This window comes from Trichosurus vulpecula, chromosome 7 (assembly GCF_011100635.1).
Source record: "Trichosurus vulpecula isolate mTriVul1 chromosome 7, mTriVul1.pri, whole genome shotgun sequence".
In the NCBI taxonomy this organism is placed as follows: domain Eukaryota; kingdom Metazoa; phylum Chordata; class Mammalia; order Diprotodontia; family Phalangeridae; genus Trichosurus; species Trichosurus vulpecula.
The window spans coordinates 44681373-44700782 of record NC_050579.1 but is presented as its reverse complement, the minus strand read 5'-3'; the positions used below and the strand labels follow the sequence as shown (position 1 = coordinate 44700782).

General features: G+C 40.0%; 1 protein-coding gene across 2 annotated transcripts in view; it reads left to right on the top strand.

Moving 5' to 3' along the window:
* The first annotated feature begins 3718 nt into the window (after positions 1-3718).
* The window catches only part of SNX27 (sorting nexin 27), a 72250-nt gene continuing 56558 nt past the window's right edge, over positions 3719-19410 (top strand). Inside the window, exon 1 of one of the 2 annotated variants that reach the window (XM_036766972.1) lies at positions 3719-4107. In XM_036766972.1, the coding sequence (XP_036622867.1) occupies positions 3803-4107 (305 nt within the window). In that variant the 5' untranslated portion in view covers positions 3719-3802. The remainder of the gene's footprint in view (positions 4108-19410) is intronic. The other variant, XM_036766971.1, reaches the window with a different exon arrangement.

Below are 19410 nucleotides of genomic sequence, written 5' to 3'. Positions count from 1 at the left end.
CTATGGATAAATGAATCTCTTTTGGTTAACTGTTTCATACCTACAAATGTTTCCTTTTTTCATTAACAAGTCTTCATTAATAGAGCTTCTTCACCAGGGACCTCACTGTACCAATAAAATAATAGGTCTGGACCCTATCCTCCTATTATATTTTTAAGATAACGTCCAATCAATGAAATTGTTGGGTCAAAAATCAGTTTTGTCATTATTTTACATATTCAATTTCACTGTTGAGTTAACTGCATGGTGAAAGACTCCGAAAGACCACAGTTAACTGCCAAGAGACTTTGTGTCTCTGAGGGACTTGGAGAGAAACTGTCATCTTTGAGGGGATCTGAAGAGACATTTTTGAGATAACTGAGTTTATGTCTTGTCCTGTGGAGAAGACATCCCAAGAATTCCTGAGAGATTTTAACTGCTATCCTCAGGGAACTGAATTGTTGGACTGAGATTCCAGTGTTTTGGAGAAGTTAGAAGTTGCAGCCATTAGTAAAAAGGTGACTAGCTGTGACCTTTCTCACAGCTGAAACATTGTTGAAATACTTATCTATGTCTTAGTATTACTTGTTACTGTTAATAGATCACAAAGCTAGTAATAGTGAGGCTTGTCTAAGCCTATGAGACCAGAGTTTGAGACTGAGAAAGGAGAAAAAGCTTATGCAAAAAGAAGCTTCTTTGTTGTTGGTATGAAGTAAGGTGACATCTTGGATATATTTAATTGGTGTGAGAGCTTTTGCATTTTTGAATACTTTCTGGGGTAATTCCCATTCATACCTATTAGATTGCCTTCCAATCGAGTGAGAGAGAAGTAAAAGGTAACAATCAAATAAGCAGGTTAAGGTGTGGGGTTTGGGGATTTTTGTCCTCAAGAGCACCTGAGAAGTATTGCTCACATCCTGTATCACACTCATTTGCCACAAAGGTTGCTTTGTGTGGGATCTCGTCCATGGGATAGCTACATGTGGGGTAGCAAAGATTTTCTTATACATATAATACTTCATCTAAACCTTCTAGACTTGGGTGGTTATACTCCCTGAAGAGCAATTGATCTTATTCAGCTGAGAGTTAAATATTCATGTGTCCAGTATGGGAAAAATGCAAAAGGTGGATGGAGAGCAAACAAAAAACGGGGTGGGGTGGGGGTGAGGATCTTATAAGCTGCTTCCTTTTTCTCTCTTCAACATTTACTGAATGCCTGCTCCTACTGTGTTAGAGGGCCAAGGACAAATCCTTGAGGAACACCCATAGTCAGGGGTGTGAACTGGAAGAACCAACCTAGCAAAGGAGACTGAGCAGGAATGGTCAGAGAAACAGCAGAAAAGCCAACATTATGAAATGTTATAAAAACTGAGAAAGGAGAGAGAAAGGTTGCAGAAAGGTCCAGGATTGAGAGAAGGATGTTAGATTTGTCAATTAAGAGACCATTGGTATTTTTGAAGAGCAATTTCAGTTGATGAGTTCAGAAATCATATTGCAGTGGCTTTAGAAGAAAGTGAGGAAAGAAAGCACAGGTCCAACTATGTCCCCCCTGCCCCCAATTCTCCAGAAACTCCAGTGGCTCCCTATCATCACCAGGATCAGATACAAAATCCTCTAACTGGCATTCAAAGCTGTACATGACCTAACCCTCTTCTACCTTTTCAGTTTTCTTTTACCTTACTCCTAACCATATACTTTCTGATCCACTGATACTAGCCTCTTGGCCAAACAAGACACTCCATTCTTAGCCCTGGGCATTTTCTCTGGATGTTTCTGAATGTCTGGAATGCTCTCTCTTCTCCTCTACACCCACTGCCTTTCCCAGTTTCCCCTAAATCCTGACTAAAATCTCTTCTTCTGGAAGGAAGCTTTTCCTAACCCCTCTTAATTCAAATGCCTTTCCTCTCAATTATTTTCGATTTATCCTGTATATAGATTGGTATATATTTGTTTGGATGTTATCCCATCCAGTAGACTATAAGTTCCTTGAGGGCAAACACAATATTTTTTTGCCTCTTTTTGTATCCCTAGCACTTAGTCTGGCCCTTTAGGTTCTTAATAAATGTTTATTGACTGGCCAACTAAAGAGTTTACAATATAGTTGTGAAGACAAAACCTACACACATGAATTAGTTGAAAGAGAGTGCTATGCAATTTGGTACTATGTCCAAAGGGCTATAAAATTGTGCATACCCTTTGATCTAGCAATACCTATCGGTTTATATTCCAAAGACATCCAAAAAAAGGGAAAAAGAACTTTTTGTGGTGGCTAAGAATTGGAAATCAAATGGAGGTCCACCAACTGGGGAATGGCTAAACAAGTTGTGGCATATGACTATAATGGAATAGTATCGCGCTGTGAGACATGACAAGCAGGATGATTTCAGAAAAACCTAGAAAGACTTACATGAACTGATGCATAGTGAAGTGAACAGAACCAAGAGAATGTTGTACACAACAATAATATTGTTCTTCTATAAAGAATTGTGAATGACGTGGCTGTTCTCAGCAATACAATGATCTAGGATAATTCCAAAGGACTAATGAAGCGTACTATCTGTTTCCAGAGAAAGATCTGATATTGACTGAATACAGATTGAAGCATGCTATTTTTCACATTCCTTCTTTCATATTTTTTCTTTTATTTGAGACTTCTTGTACAAAATGACTAATATGAAAATGTTTTACATAATTGCACGTGTATAATCTATATCTGATTGCTTACCCTTTCAGGGAGGGGGGAGAGGAGAGAGGGAAGGAGAGAAATTGGAACTCAAAACTTTAAATAAAAATGTTTAAATTTTTTTTAAAAAAGGAGAATGCTATAGTTTGAGAATGATCCTATTTTCTACGCCAAAATTTTTTGACATATGGCCTGGTAAAGAATATCACTTTTTGCACAAATCTCCTTTAAAATGCAATTGTTATTCCTGAAATTCAGAGCATCCTAGAAAAAACTAGGTGATGGTTGCCATAGCCATGGTACAAACTGAAACCAGAAGTGCCGAGGGAATGTAAAGGAACGATGAGAGAAGGATGGAGAAAAGGTCAAAGTCCAAACACCTAATTTTTCGCTAGAGAATCTGATCTTCCTAATTTCCTGCTGAGCCCAATTCCCTGTACTTTGTTTTTATGCATCTGTAGGCAATTCTTCCTCTTCATCATGACCATGTTGAACCAGGAGTCAATCTACTCCCCATATTTGCGGGCTAAAAAGGATGTGAAAGTCCAGAGACTTGATTTTTTGCTCAAGTAGGATCATTATTGCAGGGCTAGACAATCTATTCCAGCCTAGTTTCCTCGAGGGCCCAATTTTCTGTATTTTTTTTCTCATTTGTAGACAATTCTTCCTCTTCATCACGACCACGTTGGTCGAGGAGTCAACGTACTCCGCGTCTGAGCTGCCTAAAGCCGAAGAGAATTGTCAACTACCAGCAGCTGCCAAATGAGCCATCCTGGGGCTGTAGCTGGTCCGCCCTCCCAGAACCAGAAGAGGTCCTGAGGCTAGCAGAAAAGGCGGGAAAAGGAAATCAACTACAACTCCCGGCAGGCTCCGTTCCCGATCGTGACGTCGCCACCCGGCCTCGCCTCCCTCTCAGACGGCCCCCGCACGGAACGCTCCCGGTAGAAACTACATTTCCCAGGAGGCCGCGCGCCGCCCAACAGCCCTCGTCTCCCTTTCCAGCTCAGAGAACGCCATCGGCTGGGCACGCGCGCGCGCTCGCTCGCTGGCTCGGCCGCCCGAGGGGAGGGAGCGTGTGAGGGAGGAGGAGGACCCGGCTGAGGAGGGGGCGGGGGTACGGCTCGCTCGCTCGCTCGCAAGATGGCGGACGAGGACGGGGAAGGGATTCACCCTTCAGCCCCTCAGCGGAACGGCGGCGGCGGCGGCGGCGGCGGGTCCGGGCTTCTGGGCGCTGGGAACGGCGGCGGGGGCGGCCCGCGGGTGGTGCGCATCGTCAAGTCCGAGTCCGGCTATGGCTTCAACGTGCGGGGCCAAGTGAGCGAGGGCGGGCAGCTGCGGAGCATCAACGGGGAGCTGTACGCGCCGCTGCAGCATGTGAGCGCCGTGCTGCCCGGGGGGGCGGCCGACCGGGCCGGGGTGCGCAAGGGGGACCGCATCCTGGAGGTGTGAGTATCGGTGCCCCGAACCCCGCCCCGCCTCCGCTCCCGCCGCGCCCCCCTCCGAGCCCCGGGGCCGGCGCCCCTCTCGGCTCCTGTCCGCTCCCCGCGCCGTGACAGCAAGCCGCTCGGCCGTGCCCCCCGCGGGGGCTCCCGGCCGGCCCCTGCCCCGGCATCCCCCGCTCTGCCCTTAGCCCCGCCGCCGCCCCCTGCCTCCTTTTGTCTGTGTCGGAACCCTCCTTTGGGGCACCCGTGGGTCCCCCTCGTGCCTGGTGGCGCTTCCCATCCCCTTGCCCTACATCCTGTGCTTCTGTCCCCGCACCCCCCGGGCTTCCAAGTTCACTCGGGTCCCTTCCCTCCCCCGCAGCCTTTTCAAGTTCGGGGCAGCCCGGACACTCACTTTGAGGGGCTGTGGCGCGTGTGTCTGTGTGTGTGTGTGTGTGTGTGTGTGTGTGTGTGTGTGTGTCTGTCTGTCTGTCTGTCTGTCTCTGTCTGTCTGTGTGTGTCTGTGTCTGTGTGCTCATCGCTGCTCTGGGGCTAGTACTCCCACTGCCTCCATTCCTTCCCCCCGTGTCCTTCACTACTCTATTTCTGTCTTGCCTGTCTTCCTCACTCCCTTTCCCTCGTACATCCTCCTCTCACCGGCTTGCGTCCTTCCCCTTTACTAGGATATTCAGTCTTTGCTTCACGTCCTTCCTAAATTTCCTTTCAGTCACAAAAATCCCTCCCTACCTTCGGGCCTTCACCTGGTAGAACTGTTGGTTAGGCCAGGGTTTAAGAGACAGACAGACAGTATCCTGAAGGTGTGTCTGGCCAGTGGAGTGGCCTCTCCCTCCTTAAACATTTGGCTCCTTCTGTGGCACTGTTCGCATAGAGTTCCTTAACCTTTCTACCTCGGTGATAGTGGCCTTCCTAAGAAAGTAGGGGGGTAGGAGTTTAGGGTTAGAAACCTTCCCCGGGATAGATGAATGTTTTCTTCTTTTTTTCACCCAAACTGAACTGCTTTACAAACAGTTCTGCTATTCCCCCGGCTGATGTGCCAATATATTAATCTGATGGGGATCAGGGCACTAAGACCTATATTGCAATGGTGATCTTTCTTTTTCCATTACCTGAGCCCAGAATTCTGTTCTTTTCCAGACTATTAGAAAATCTATGCCTATTATCCACTTCTGTCAGCAGCCCTTGGGAGGTGTCAGTTTCCTTTCCTTGTGGAAGTTCATGTTAGGTTCATTTGCATTTATTTTTCATTTTCAAAGTCCACAAAGCTTCCCTGGGCACCATATAGTGGAAAAAATAAAGTGGCAATTGCATCACAGAACTGAACATATTGGGAAACCCTCTTGAAAGGTCATCTACACAACTTCCTTCCCCTGTTCCAAATTCAAATCTTGCCCTTTCTTGTACTTTCTTTGGTCATGCTGAATAAGAGTAATAAATCAGTTAGTAGGTAGGCATGACTTTCCTCCATGCTTTTTGGAAAAAAGTTAGTTTTTTGTTTTTACAACTCCATTATTTCTGAATATATTCCTCCATCATTCCTTCTAAGCACAAAATTTAAAAAAAGAAAATAAACAGTTCAGCAAAACTAACCAGCGTTTCAGCTGAGTCTGACTGTGTATGCATTCTACATCCACGGTTCCATCTTTCCAGAAATGGAGAGAGGTACATTTTTTTTTTCTTCTCTTCTTTGGGATCAAGCTTAGTCATCATAGTCATTTACCATTCAGTTATTTTTTTTGTCTTTGTTCTTTCCAGTTACACTGTGTTAATCACATATATTCTTTTTTTAAATTCTGATTCCTTCAGAGTCAGCATCAGTTCATATAAATCTTCCCAAGCTTCTTAGAATTCTTCGCATTCATCATTTCTCACGGTACAATGATATTGCATTACGTTCATGTGCCACAATTTGTTTAGCTCTTTTCTAGTCCATGGGAATCTACCTTGTTTCCAATTTTTTGCTACCATAAAAAGTATAGCTATGAATATTTTGGTGTGAATGGGTAGATTTGACTTCTTAAGGGTAATGTCTGGTTGCTAGAGAAAGAGGGCACAGCACAGATTTCATTTCCTGATTTGATTGTGGTTGGTGAACATGCTTATTTTCCTATAAAAATTTATATGCTTACTCCCAGAAGCATTCCATTTCTTCCTCTGTAAAATATTTAAGAGAGCTCCTCTATCTTTCATATAGGTTCTTTGGCCTGTTATATCTTGCTCAGAAAATCTCAAGTGGGGTCAGGGCTGAGGATAGGTAATCGTGTAGCTGTAGTTTAGATTGTGCTTACATTTATGTCTTGATCCTGTAAGTTTCCACGTAACTTAAGTTTTTTTAAGGATTTTTTTTTTTGCTGTTTGTTCTTTTTTCAAAAGAATTACAATTGTGTTTTTCCACTTAGTACAGTTGTTTGGACAGTTTATGGTGGTGTGAATGGGCAGAGGAACTATAGGACTAAAAGGTGTGCAAGTTTGGTTTTGTTACTTTTTTAAAAGAATCTTTTCACAAAGGCTCTTTTTACACTGGGATATGGTATAGTGTTTGGGTCAAGTTTAGCCAGCATGGTTAATTTTCTCCTCCTTCTCTATAAAACAGTACCTGATTTAGGAAATTGTTCTGTTGAAGGGTTTGGTAATTGCAGTATGAATGGGGCTTCTGGGCTCTAAATCTTACTTCAGACTCAAAGCCTTCCTGTTTAGCAAACTTAGTTTCCACCTTGTAATCTTTCCCAGTGTAACATATGTTGAGTGTGTCTTTCCTTTGATGTGAATGCATCCACAGTCTAGAATGAAGAGTGCGTCCAAAAAATAGAACCAAAATAAATATGTCTTTGCATGGTTATAGTATTGGAAAGAACTGTTGACTTCAGGTTAATTTTCTTTGGATTAATTTATTTCTAAATGTTCTGATTTGTTGCCTTGAGGAAGGTTTTGGATATGGATTTGATATTTTTCTTCCCTATTTTTGAGGGCATATCTTTGTCACATGTTGAGTTTGTCCTGGTCTTTGGGGTATGTGTTTTTTGGGTAGATCTGGTCTTTTGGGGGTAGAGTTTTCAGCCTTCAGAGTTAGTAGGTCTGTTAACATAGTAAGTGAAGGTCATGTTAATGCTTCGTCATGTTGGATTAGATTGATTGGAGTCTCATTGAGATGGGCAGTTGCCAGTCACCATGGTGTTTGTGGCAGTATATAGGAAAATATACTTTTTTTTTTTTTTTGGAAAATATACTTTTTATCTCAGATCTTTTGCCCCTGAACAAAAGTTAAAGCATTAGGAAAATGCCTACTGAAAATCATTGATTTTTACAGCTTTTTAAAGAGGATTTCCAGGTCATAAATGTTTTGGGCTTCATTCTATAAGAATGTCTGTGGAGGAAAAGATGACTCTTTGAGAAGTGTCCATTGCAAGTCAAATTCAAGGACAAAACCTTAACTGATTAAGGCCTCTTAAAAGAGCAGCTTTCTCCAGTGTGGCATGATTCTGCTCTCCAGTTAGTTTTGACAGAAGGAAATTTCTGTGTATTATATGACTGGGATTCTGAATTCAGTGCTTATTGTCATGTTCACTGTGGGAAAGACATCAAAGCCCTATTTAGAAAATTGATTTAATCGTTATGTTCCTATATTCTAATCTGGGTAGAAAAGCAGTTAAATATTGCATAGAATAGGATAGCAGACTGACTGTAGTATCAAGATTAACTTTACTTTTGTAGCTCTACCTGTCTCACTTGCATGATCTAAGATGCTGTACCTTCAGCTTATTTCTTTATTTTACTCTAAACAAAATTCCTTGACTTTATAGAAAAACGGTGGCACAGAATTTAGTAGGTTTATTTGGTTCTCCTATTATTCTTTCCAATGACATGCCACTTTGACCTCTTTGGAGTTTAGCTATGTCTTTGTAAACTAAGGTAGGAGGAGAAATTTGGTGGGCAATCAGATATTGGCAGATAATTTAATAATTTAATAGCTTTGTGTTTATTTTCTAAGTTGTGTGAGGCAGATGACTTAAATAGGTATTTTGTGTCCTTATTATGTTCATTCAACTGACTGCTAGTGAAGGAACTATATCTATCATAATTATAAACCCAGGAAATAACTTAGTTTTGTAGGGAGAGTGGAAAACAATAAAAACTAAGTCCAGAAATAGCCTGTACTTTCCTTTCAGAAGCAGCTCCCATAGCAGGGCTAAGACTAGGAGGAGGCCTTTTTTGAGTATACACATATTTGCCTCTGTGTATGGATAAGGTGGTATTCTGGGACCAGTTCTCTTTCTAATCACATTGGCTTGAGACACCTTGCTTTCAGATGGTGTCTACAGTTTGTTTCTGATGTGGACTTGTTAACGTGTCCCCTAAGGCCACAAATTACTTCTGAAATGAGTCTCATTGGGAAATCCTATGATCTGACACAGAAGCAAAGTGACTTAATTGACACAGTGAATTCATTGTGATACTTAAAATCTGTGTACATCATTGCTATTTAACTGCAGTGGTTCTGTCTGTGCCTGTTAAAGCTCATTTGGTTAGAATTTAGTAATAATGAATCTCAGGTTTGATCTGAGTCAGTTAGATTCACTTTACTGTACCCCTAATCCTGGCTAACTCTCCTGAAAGTGGATATTGTTAGGCAAACAAGGGAAATACCTTAGGTATGTAGTCCTATATCCTCACAACCAGAATAATAGCTCAAGGGAATACTCTACCAACTCCTTAATGTAAAGCGTTCCCCAAGAGGTCTAACCAATGGTCTTGTTTTCTCTCCGTATTCTCTCCCTTAGCATTCTCATTCACTCCCAAGACTTCAACTGCTCTCTCATAGACATTGACTCTCATACCTCTATTTTCAGTCTGCATCTTGCTTCTGAGTTCCAGACTCACACCAACATCTTCTTATAGGATATTTCTACCTGAATGTCCTCTGGCATCTCAAGCTCAATTCCTAAACTAAGCTTGTACCATTTCTCCTTACACCTGATTGTTTTTCCAAATTCATTATTTCTGACTATTAGATTTTATCCGTCACTTAGTCTCTCATGTTTAAAACCTTGGGGTTGTCTTGTATTTTTTTTCTCTCTGTTTTCTTATCTATTTAGTGACCAAGCCCTTTAGATTGCACTTGTGCAGCGCATCTCCAATCCCTCCATTGTCTTTGGCTTCAAATCTTTGGTGGTTACCTGCTGTATACCAGATAAAGTTTAGACTCTTTTATCTAGCATTCAGGGCACTCCACAATTTGGTGCCATTCTACCCCTTTTTTAAAGATGATTTCGATGAACAAAAATTTTATTTTCTCTCCTTCCCCATCGAGAGGGAAAAATGAAAAACAAAAACCCCTGTAACAGATATATAGGCATAGTCAAGCAAAACAAATTCCCACCACCTTGGCTGTATTCAGAAATATGTCTCCTTTTGAATCCAGCACCTTTTGGTCAGGATGTGGGCAGCTTAGCTCATCATAGCTGCTTTAATGGTGTGGTTCGTCATCCCCCTTTTCCAGCCTTATAATTCTCTTCTTTGTACTTGCCTCAAACTGGATTACTTTGCTTTCAGAACACAGCCTGTAATGTCCTACCTCTGTGCCTTTTCTCATGTTATTCTCTGTGCCTGGGATGTCTTCTCTTCCTTCTCTTCCTTTTCCCCCTTATTTCCCTTCTCCCCACTATTTTAAGCCTGTTGAATTACTGTCCATCTTTTTAAGTCCAACTCAAATGCCTCCTCTTCCCATAAAGCCCTTCTGAGTTGCATCCGGTGATGACCTTCCCCCTTGGACCTTACATAACACTTGATTTTGTAACTCTCTAATGTGGTTAGGTAATATTGTGTATTTTAGTCATCTGGGTTTGTGTCTTATTCCTCTACTTGACTGTAAGCTCCTTCAGGACAGGAAATGTGTCTTAATCTGAACTTGTATCTTCCTCAGCACTTATCACAGTGTTTTCCACAGGGCACTTACTAAATATTTATTTAAACTAAGGAATCAGTAGTAGCTCACTACCATTTATTTTGCATGTGAATGGCACAACATGGCTCTATGTGCTAAAAGTTATGATATCCGGTAAAGGGATTGGTCTCTTCTTTTGCCGAAGGGGAAATGATGGCATAGGGAGTCTGAATAACTTTCTCAAGGCTGAACCAGATTCAAGAATTTCAGGGTCTGGTTTCTTATATTACCTCAGGTTTATTTCTTTAGCTTTTTTTTTAGATGCAAGAGGAAAAATTTATATTAAAAAAATAAGAAAACGCTTTGATTTAAGAGAGCGGCCTTCCGATATGTTTATTTTTTTAGATAGTGTGAACTTATTTTTTAGTTTTAGTTTACAACACTCAGTTCCACAAGTTTTTTGAGTTCCAAATTTTCTCTCCCTCCCTCTCCTTTCCCCTCCCCCTCAAGATGGCATGTAATGCAATGTAGGTTCTACATATACCTTCACATTGAACTTATTTATGTAATGGTCCAGTTGTAAAGAAGAATTATAACCAATGGAATGAATCATGAGAAAGGAGAAATGAAACCAAAAAAGAAGGGAAAAAAAAAGAGAGCAAAAAGTTTGCCTCCGTCTGCATTCAGACTCCATAATTCTTTTTCTGGATGTGCATAGCTTTTTCCATCATGAGTCTTTTGGAGGTGTCTTTGAACCTTGCATCGATGAGAGGAGCCAAGTCAATCAAAGTTAGTCCTTACAGATACCATGTGTCTGTAATCGTCTATAATGATCTCCTGCTTCTGCTCCCCTCACTCAGCATCAGTTCATATAAGTCATTCCAGATTGTAATGAAGTCTATCTGCTCCTCATTTCTTACAGCACAGTAGTATTCCATTACATTCGTATACCAGAACTTGTTTGCCATTCCTCAATTGATGGGCATCCTCTTGATTTCCAGTTCTTTGAAACCACCACAAAAAGAGCTGCTATCAATATTTTTGTACATATGGGTCCATATCCCCCTTGTGTGATCTCTTTGGGATACAGCCCTAGAAGTGGTGTTGCTGAGTCAGGGTATTTCCAATATATTTCAAGCCCCAAATTACTATAATCTGATTTTCGGATTCCCAAGGAATAGTGTCATCTTTAGTCTGCAGGTGTGGGATCTTGGTGCCCACTCCCCTGGGGGCTTCATCACTTCTCTGCTCACTGCCCTTGGGAACTGTTTTCTTTCTTTCTTTTTTGATTTCCTTCTTTAACTCAGAAGTGTTTCCTTTGATCCTTTTCCTTTTAGCATGTTGCACATTGGTGGGTGTTAAAGGAATTAAAGACGGAAAACAATCTATTTTAATACCAAGGGTCACTTCCTCCTCCCATGTTCAATTTCAAAATGAAAGTCAAAGAAAAACATTTCAAACAAATACAAGGATTAATAATTCAATCTTGTTGATTGAAATGTCACCCAGAATACTAAGAAGGTCAAATTTTCTAGAATGGAATGAGTCAAGTACTAGGTAATATACATACACCTGGAATTCATTGGTAATTACTAATTCTTTTGGCCCCTACCAACTAAATGATATTCTTATAGTAGTTGAGGAAATAGACTTAATCAGTAGGATATTTAAAGACCTGAGCAAGAAATAAAGAATTCTGTATAAATACACCTGTTTTATTCTTACCTATGAACTTTCACTGTTAGTGAAACATCTCCTTCTAAGTGAATTGTTCTTGTTTAAGCTACCTGAAAACTCTTCAGCTATGATTGTCAGACCTTATGTTAAGACTTCAGAGAGAGGTCTTAATCTTCTGTGCACTTGAGACATAAGTTCTTAGCTTACTCTGCTTTGGAAAAGTACAGAATGACCTGCAGGAGCATGGTGTCATTTGCTTATGCAGTTATTCTCTCAGCTGGTTGCAAGGAGGGCTGCCTGCCAAAAAGTCACCTTACAGAAATATGCAATAGCTTAACTAGATTGACTTTTAAAAAAAGTGTTAGGGTATTTTTGGAAGGTACTATGAGTATTCTGCGTTGAGTTCTGTTGTCTGGTATATTTAAGCAGAGAGACTCATTAAACGAAAACACTTTGTTCACTATCTAATTTTGAGAATGGAAGTTTTGAAAACATTCGGCTTCCAGCTTCTCCTGCAGATCACCGTTTGATGTGCGTACTCTCACCTTTCCTGCTCTGTTCCCTTAAGCTTCCTAACATTGCCTTCTCTCTCCTTTTTTTTTCCTCTCAGAAGTATCCTTACTACATACTAAATTTAGTGCCTCTTGATTCCCAATTCTTTCCCATTTTCTCCAGAATGTTGCTGTGATAGATGCCTCCCTCTTCTCCCTCCAACCCCCTTACCTCGCCTGCCCACTTGTGTTTCTTCATTTTCTTTCTCCATTGATTTCTTTCCTACCTACCTACAAACTTACTTAGGTCATTCCAAACTTTAAAAAAGACTTTCTTTGACCCTTCTGCCCTATACAGCTACAACCCTATCTCACTCTTCATTGTTAAAGTTTTTATGTTTCAGTGCAATAGAAACCCTGACAGATACACAGGTCAGTCCCTGACAACGTAGAATCCTTGAAAACAAGAGAGAACAAAAGAGTAATTTCAGTTGATATCACATGAAGCCTTACTCTTGAGTACTTGACTGTTCATTAAAAGAGGAAGGATGTGTAATTTAGCTTTAGTACCAGTGTCCAAAGCTTTTAAGAGTAATATTAATTAAAAAAAGCTAACATTTAAGTAGCTCAAGGTTTACAAAGTGCTTAACACATATCATCTCACATAATCTTCACAACAGCCCTGGGAGGTAGGTGCTATGATCCTCATTTTACAAATGAAGAGGCTGAGGCATGCAGAGGTTAAGTGACTTAGCCAGGGTCTCACAGCTCGTGTCTGAGGTAGGATTCAAACTCAGGTCTTCCTGACTCCAAGTCTATCACTGTTCACTATGCCACAACATCCAAGTTGTGTTGCTATCTAAAATTGTCTTCATTTATAGAGTTGTAATCACTGTATGTGTTGTCCTGTGGATTCTGCTTTCTTCAGGATTCAATTTTACTTTATACAAATCTCATATTTCTTTGAATCCTTCCTATCTGTTGAGTTCCATATGGCATAACAATATTACATATATTCATTTACTACAACTTAACTATTCTCCCGTCATTGGGCATACCGTTTGTTTTCAGTGTTTTGCTCTTAGAGATAGTGCTCTTGTCATCATGTTTGTACAAATAAGGGTTTTCTTGCTTTCATTAAACTTTTTGTTATATAAGCCTGGACAGTCTTTTGATCAGAGGTAGTAAACAATTTTGTGACTTTTTTTGTATAATTCTAGTTTGTTTTCCAACATGACTGTACCAAGTGACAGCTGGACCAGTAGTGAATTAGTATGCCAGTTTTGTCACAGCTCTACCAACATTGAATTTTTCCTTTTACTGTCTTTCCAATTTGATGGGTGTGCAGTGATTCCTCACAGATTTTTAAATTTGCATTTTTTTATTGTCTGTTGTTAATCTTCTTGACAAAATTGTCCAAGCTCAGCCCAACAAGCATGTATTAAGTACCTTCTAAAGTACCCAGAGCCAACTGGGGATACAAAGACAGGACAAAAAACAGTCCCTGTTGTCAAGGAGATGTAAACAAGAATATAAATGATGATTTTTTGAGGAAGGAGCAAATGTTATTAACTTTTCCAAAAGCTTTGCATAGGAAATTCTATATAAGCTGAACCTTGAAGAAATTTGTGGATTCTGTGACAGAGGAAAGGGGAGTGCATTCCAGGCACCAGAAACAGCGAGTGCAAGGCACCGAGGCAAGAGATTGAGTGCTGAGTTAGGGGAAGAGCGAGTAGGTCATAGACTGTAAGGGGTGTATTGTACAATAAGCCTGGGAAATTGGTCAGTCAGTAAACATTCATTAAGTGCCTGCTATATGCCAGACATTATACTAAGTGCTAGGGTTACAAAGAAAGACAGAAGACAGTATTCTTGCTCTCACAGAGCTCACAATCTAATGGGGCAGGCAGCATGCAAACAGCTCTGTGCAAACAAGATATGTAACAGGTTAAGTTGGAAGTAATAGCGGTAAGGTACTTGAATTTAAGACAGTGGCTTTCTGTAGAAGGTGGGATTTTAGCCAGGACTTGAAGGAATACAGGGAAGTCAGGAGGTAGATATGAGGAGGGAGAGCATTCCAGGTAATATAAGGGACAACCAATGAAAATACCTAGAGTTGTCAGGTGAGGGTGTCTTGTACAAGGAACATAAGGAGGCCAGTGTCGCTGAATCTCACAGTACGTGGAGGGGTATAAGGTGTAAGAACTCTAGAAAGGTAAAGGGGAGGCCAGTTTATGAAGGGCTTTGAATGCCAAACATTTAATCCTAAAGGTGATAGTGAGCCGGTGGAGGGTGTGTGTGTGTTTGTGTGTGTGTGTGTGTGTGTGTGTGTGAGAGAGAGAGAGAGAGAGAGAGAGAGAGAGAGAGAGAGAGAGAGAGATGGTAGAAGGGAGCCAGATTCTAAAGGGTTATAAGTGCAGGCTGAGGAATTTGTATTGTGTTTTAAAAGTAGTAGAGATACATTGAAGTTTCTTGAGCAGGGGAGTGACATGGTCAGATTTATGCATTAGAAGATTATTTTGGCAACTGTGTTGAGGATAGAGATTGGAAGTTGGAGTTCCATTTGAGAGGTTGTTGTAATGGTTCAAGTGAGAGGTAATGAGGTCCTGAACTGGAGTGGTGGTGGTAGCTGTGTGAGTGGAGAGAAGAGGATGGATTTGAGAGACATCGTTGTAGAATCAGTAAAACTTGGTAGCTGATTGAATGTGAGGGTGCATTGTAAGGGCAGGGGAGTTATATGACTCTGAGGTTACAAAGCTAAATGATTGAAAGGATGATGATGCTTGTAACAGAAATGAAGTTTAGAGGAGGTTGAATTTAGGGGGGCATATTGTGTTTTAGACATGTTGAGTTTGAGATTCTTGTGGAAAATCTGAATGGTGATATCACAATATAAAATTGATGACTGGTGATGTCAGACTGGATATAAGGAGCAAGAGTAGGTTTGGGAGTCATCTCTCTGGAGAAGATAATTGAACCTATGGGAGGTGATAAACTTATTGAGGGGATAGTATTGAGAGAGAGCAAGGAAGAGAACTTAGTTTAGAACCTTGGAAGCCTCTAAACAGATGCTTTCTTTTCCTCACCATCTTTTCTCTCTTCAGTCCCCTGTACTATAATTTCTGTTGCAATCATTCTACTGAAACTGCTTTCTTAAAATTCACCAGTGACCTTTCTTCATGATCTTTCTAAACTTGGTACTGATTTTCACCTCTTCCTATTGAAGAGTCATCTTTCCTTTGAGTTCAAAGACACAGCCATCTCTCTTGGTTCTCCTTCGGCCTCTCACTACACATATTTCTTTGTTAGCCCCTTACACACTTCCCATGTACTTCATGTGGCTGTTTCTGCGGTCAGTCTTTGGCCTTCTGTTTCCATTGTTAATCTCATTCATTACTTTGGCTTTAACTACCATTTGAATGAAAGGTGCTCAGACGTATGTCTATAGCCCTGACCTTTTCTGTGCTCCAGTCTCACATCTCCAGTTGCCTGCAGGACATCTCTACTTTGGTGTCCCATTGACAACAAACCAGAGCTTTATTATCATTTCTTTGAAACCTGTTTCACCTTCTGACCTTACTGTTTGTCAGTGCTAGTAGTATCACCGTTAATCTAATTTTCCATTTTCAAAACTTGGCATTTATTTCTGACTCCTCCCTCTCCTTCAATCCATAACCTGTCAGTTAACCAATTCCTGTCAATTCCATACCTCTGCCCTCTCACCCCCAATTTCTATTCCACTGCTGCCAGCTGAACACAGGATTTCATAAATACCTGCCTAAATTATTGCAGTATCCTCTTTTTTTGTTTGTATTTTTTAAACTTTTTATTGAAATCTTGCTCTTGTATAGATAGGGTGTGTGTGTGTGTGTGTGTGTGTGTGCGCGCGCACACGTGAGTGTGTGTGTGTGAGTATCCCCTTTTTATTCCCAACATAGAGAATCATCCCTGGTAACAAAGAATAAAAAGGATACAGAGAAAAAGCAGTTTAGCAAAGCTAACCAACAGATTAGCCAAGTCTAACAGTATCTGTAGTATACCATACCCATAGCCCCCCACCTCTTCTAAGAAGGGTCGGATATGTATTTTCTCCCCTCTTCTTCTGGATCAGTCTTGACCATTATAATATATATAGGAGCCTTTCATCAGTTTTTCCTCCTTCCACTCCAGCATCTTCTTCCTAATCCACCCTTCATACTGCTACAGTCTTCTGTATAAAGAGATTTGATTATGTCACTCCTCTTTTCAAAACTCTTTAATAACTTCTTGTTGCCTACCTAGTGAATTTCAGACTTTTTTGTCTTAAATGCTCTGGGTGCTGCTGTACTTTTTAAGGCTTATATTGTGTGCCTTGGCACGTGTTCTCAGCCTCATTTAAATTGAATTCTTTGCTTTTCTTCTTCCCTAACTTTGCCTGTGGTTTTTTTCCCTGGGCCTGGAATACCTTCACCAACTTGATGTTCAGCTGTTGGATTTCTGTGCCGTTTGAAACCCAACTCAAATGCTACCTTCTCCATGAAATTTTCCTAGCACCCTGTTGATAATGACATTTCCCTTGGACCTCAGATCATCTCCTTTTTTATAAACCTTTAATGCATGTCTATCATCTTGTATTTTAAGGTTGTCTGTATTTATATTGGATCCTCTTGCTCTAGACTCTAAACTCCCTGAAGGGGAGAGACTCACACTGTGCTCTGCATATCAATGGGTGCTTAACAGATGTTCGAAGGGGTAGCAGTGGAACATTTAGTAATCTATGGATTGTTAGGGCAGTGGGTTTATATGTTTGTATCTTATAAAGACATAATTATTTTTCTCTCACATTTTGGTTACTTTGGGTTTTCCAAGTTTCGAAACTACCTCTTGTTCATTGCACTATCTAAATTTCATCCTGAGTTGTGTTATTTTTACTTGTATTGATCTTAGTGAAAATATAAAACTGAATTTCCTTTGTGGAATCACTTGGCTGGTGGGCTCTTTATGTTCTAATTAGCATTTATATATGCCTATGATATATGTTTCTGTCCCTCATGGTTCTGTACCTTAAGCATATTAAGAGTGTGCCTCAGTCTCTCAGAGTGTGGTTATCATCTCTAATTGCTCAACTTAAGTTTGCACTGAAAGAGTTGATTCCCTCTAAAAATATGAAATTTTTATTTATTTTTAATTTAATTTACAGTTCCAAATTCATTCCCATTCCCTTTCCCTCTGTTACCTATTGAGAAGGCAAGAAAAACAAAACCCTTTACAGATACGTGTAATCATGCAAAAGGAATTCCTGCATTAGCCATGTCAAAAAAAATTCAATTTGTATTCTTAGTTCATCTGCTTTCTATTTGGAGGTAGATAGCATATTTCTTCATGAGTCCTTTGGAATTGCAGTTGGTCATTGTGTTGGTCAGTTATTAAGTTTTTCAAAGTTGATTATCTTGACAGTATTGCTGTTATGTAAATTATTTTCCTGGTTCTGCTTACTTCACTTTGCATCAATTCATATACGTCTTCCCAAATTTTTCTGGTGTCCCCCCTTAATCTTTTCTTATAGTGCAGTTGTATTTCATCACATGCATATACCATAACTTTTTTAGCTGTTCCCGAGTTGATGGGTATCCTCTCAACGTCCAATTCTTTGCCACCACAAAAAGGACTTCTGTATATATGTATATATTTTTGTACATATGGGTACTTTTCCTCTTTCCTTAATCTCTTTGGGAAAGATTCTTTTTTTTTTTTGTGCTGTGCTACTTTTCACACATGCAGGCAGTGCTGCTAACTTGTCACCAGTAGATAATTGTTTGATTTCCAGTGACATGGATAGATTTGCCCTGATCCACAATTTGGAGGTAGCCCACTGGGATTAAAGGTCTGTGGCTATAGGCCGAATAGAGCAAACTAAGTGGTTCATGGGAACTGAGTCCATGACCTTGGCTTAATTAACCACAACATTTAGTGAAATACAACTATTAAAAAAATCTTCTTTCAAACCCTAAATTAGATTCATAGCTAGTTTTGTAGACAATTCAGTACTTAGTTATATTTTTTAAAGTGGCTTTCTTCATCTTGAGTGATCAGAGTCTCCAGTAGTGATAATGCAAGATGAGAAGAAAGTAAGAAGGAAGTAAGGTTAGGAAAACCACTGTGGTGATTTTTGACCTTATAACCCCCTATTGGAATTACCACCTTGGACTATTCCTTTAATTTTTGGAAGAAATGCCCAGTCTTGCTGGGTTGGCTGTAGGAAGTCTTTGAAGACCAGAAAAGATCACCAGTGGTAGATATTTGTCAGTTTCACCTTGAAAACCTCTGAAATTCCTGTTGTACTTTGTGTTTTATGTCATCTGAAGGGATAAGAGCTTGGGTCTTGAATTTTGTTATCTTCATCTTTGCAAAAAGGCAAGTGATCATTCTTAGAATTCACCTGAAATAAAGGCTTATTTTTTTATATCAAAATGGTTATTATTCTTTTCCTTCCTATTCTATTTTGGCATAAGTTTGAGCTGCTTGGGATGTATATTTATCCTTTTAAAAACAAATTTAGCTTATTTTTTAATTTTAAGCCTTCTGAATGGAAGAAAACTACTTTATTTTTAATTATGCCCACATCGAATACCATATTCTAATTTTAAACATGCAATTTTGTTGCTCATAATAGGAAGCAAAGTAGTCACTGTCATAATACTGTACTTGAACAGTTTAGAGCATAGTGTATTAGAACTTTCTCCAAGTAGTAGAACCAGTGTGAGTTTTTTTTTCTTTTAAATTATTTTGTTGTTATTCAGTCATTTTCAGTTGTGTCTGACTTTTTCTGATCCCATTTGGGGTTTTCTTGGTAAAGATACTGGAGTATTTTGCCATTTCCTTCTCCAGCTCATTTTACAGATGAGGAAACTGAGGTGAACGGGGTGAAGTGACTTGTCTAGGGTCACACAGCTAGTAAGTCTATGAGGCCAAATTTGAACTTAAGAAGATAAGTCTTCTTATTTGAGGTCTGGCACTTTATCCATTGTGCAGATCTTAGAAGTCATTTAGTCTAAACTGCTCATTTTATAGGTGAGAAAATTGAAGCCCACACAGCTGCCCAAGGTCACATAGGTAGTAAATAAATGTAAAGCTCAGATTTGAACTAAGGTTGTTTTTTTTTTTTTAAACTCCAAACCCACTTTCTCTGTTGTACCATAAAATTTAGTATCATTGAGTCTTTAGATGACCCTAATATTCAGAGACTTAGGATTCTGTCTTTTATATTAAAAGAGAAATGGA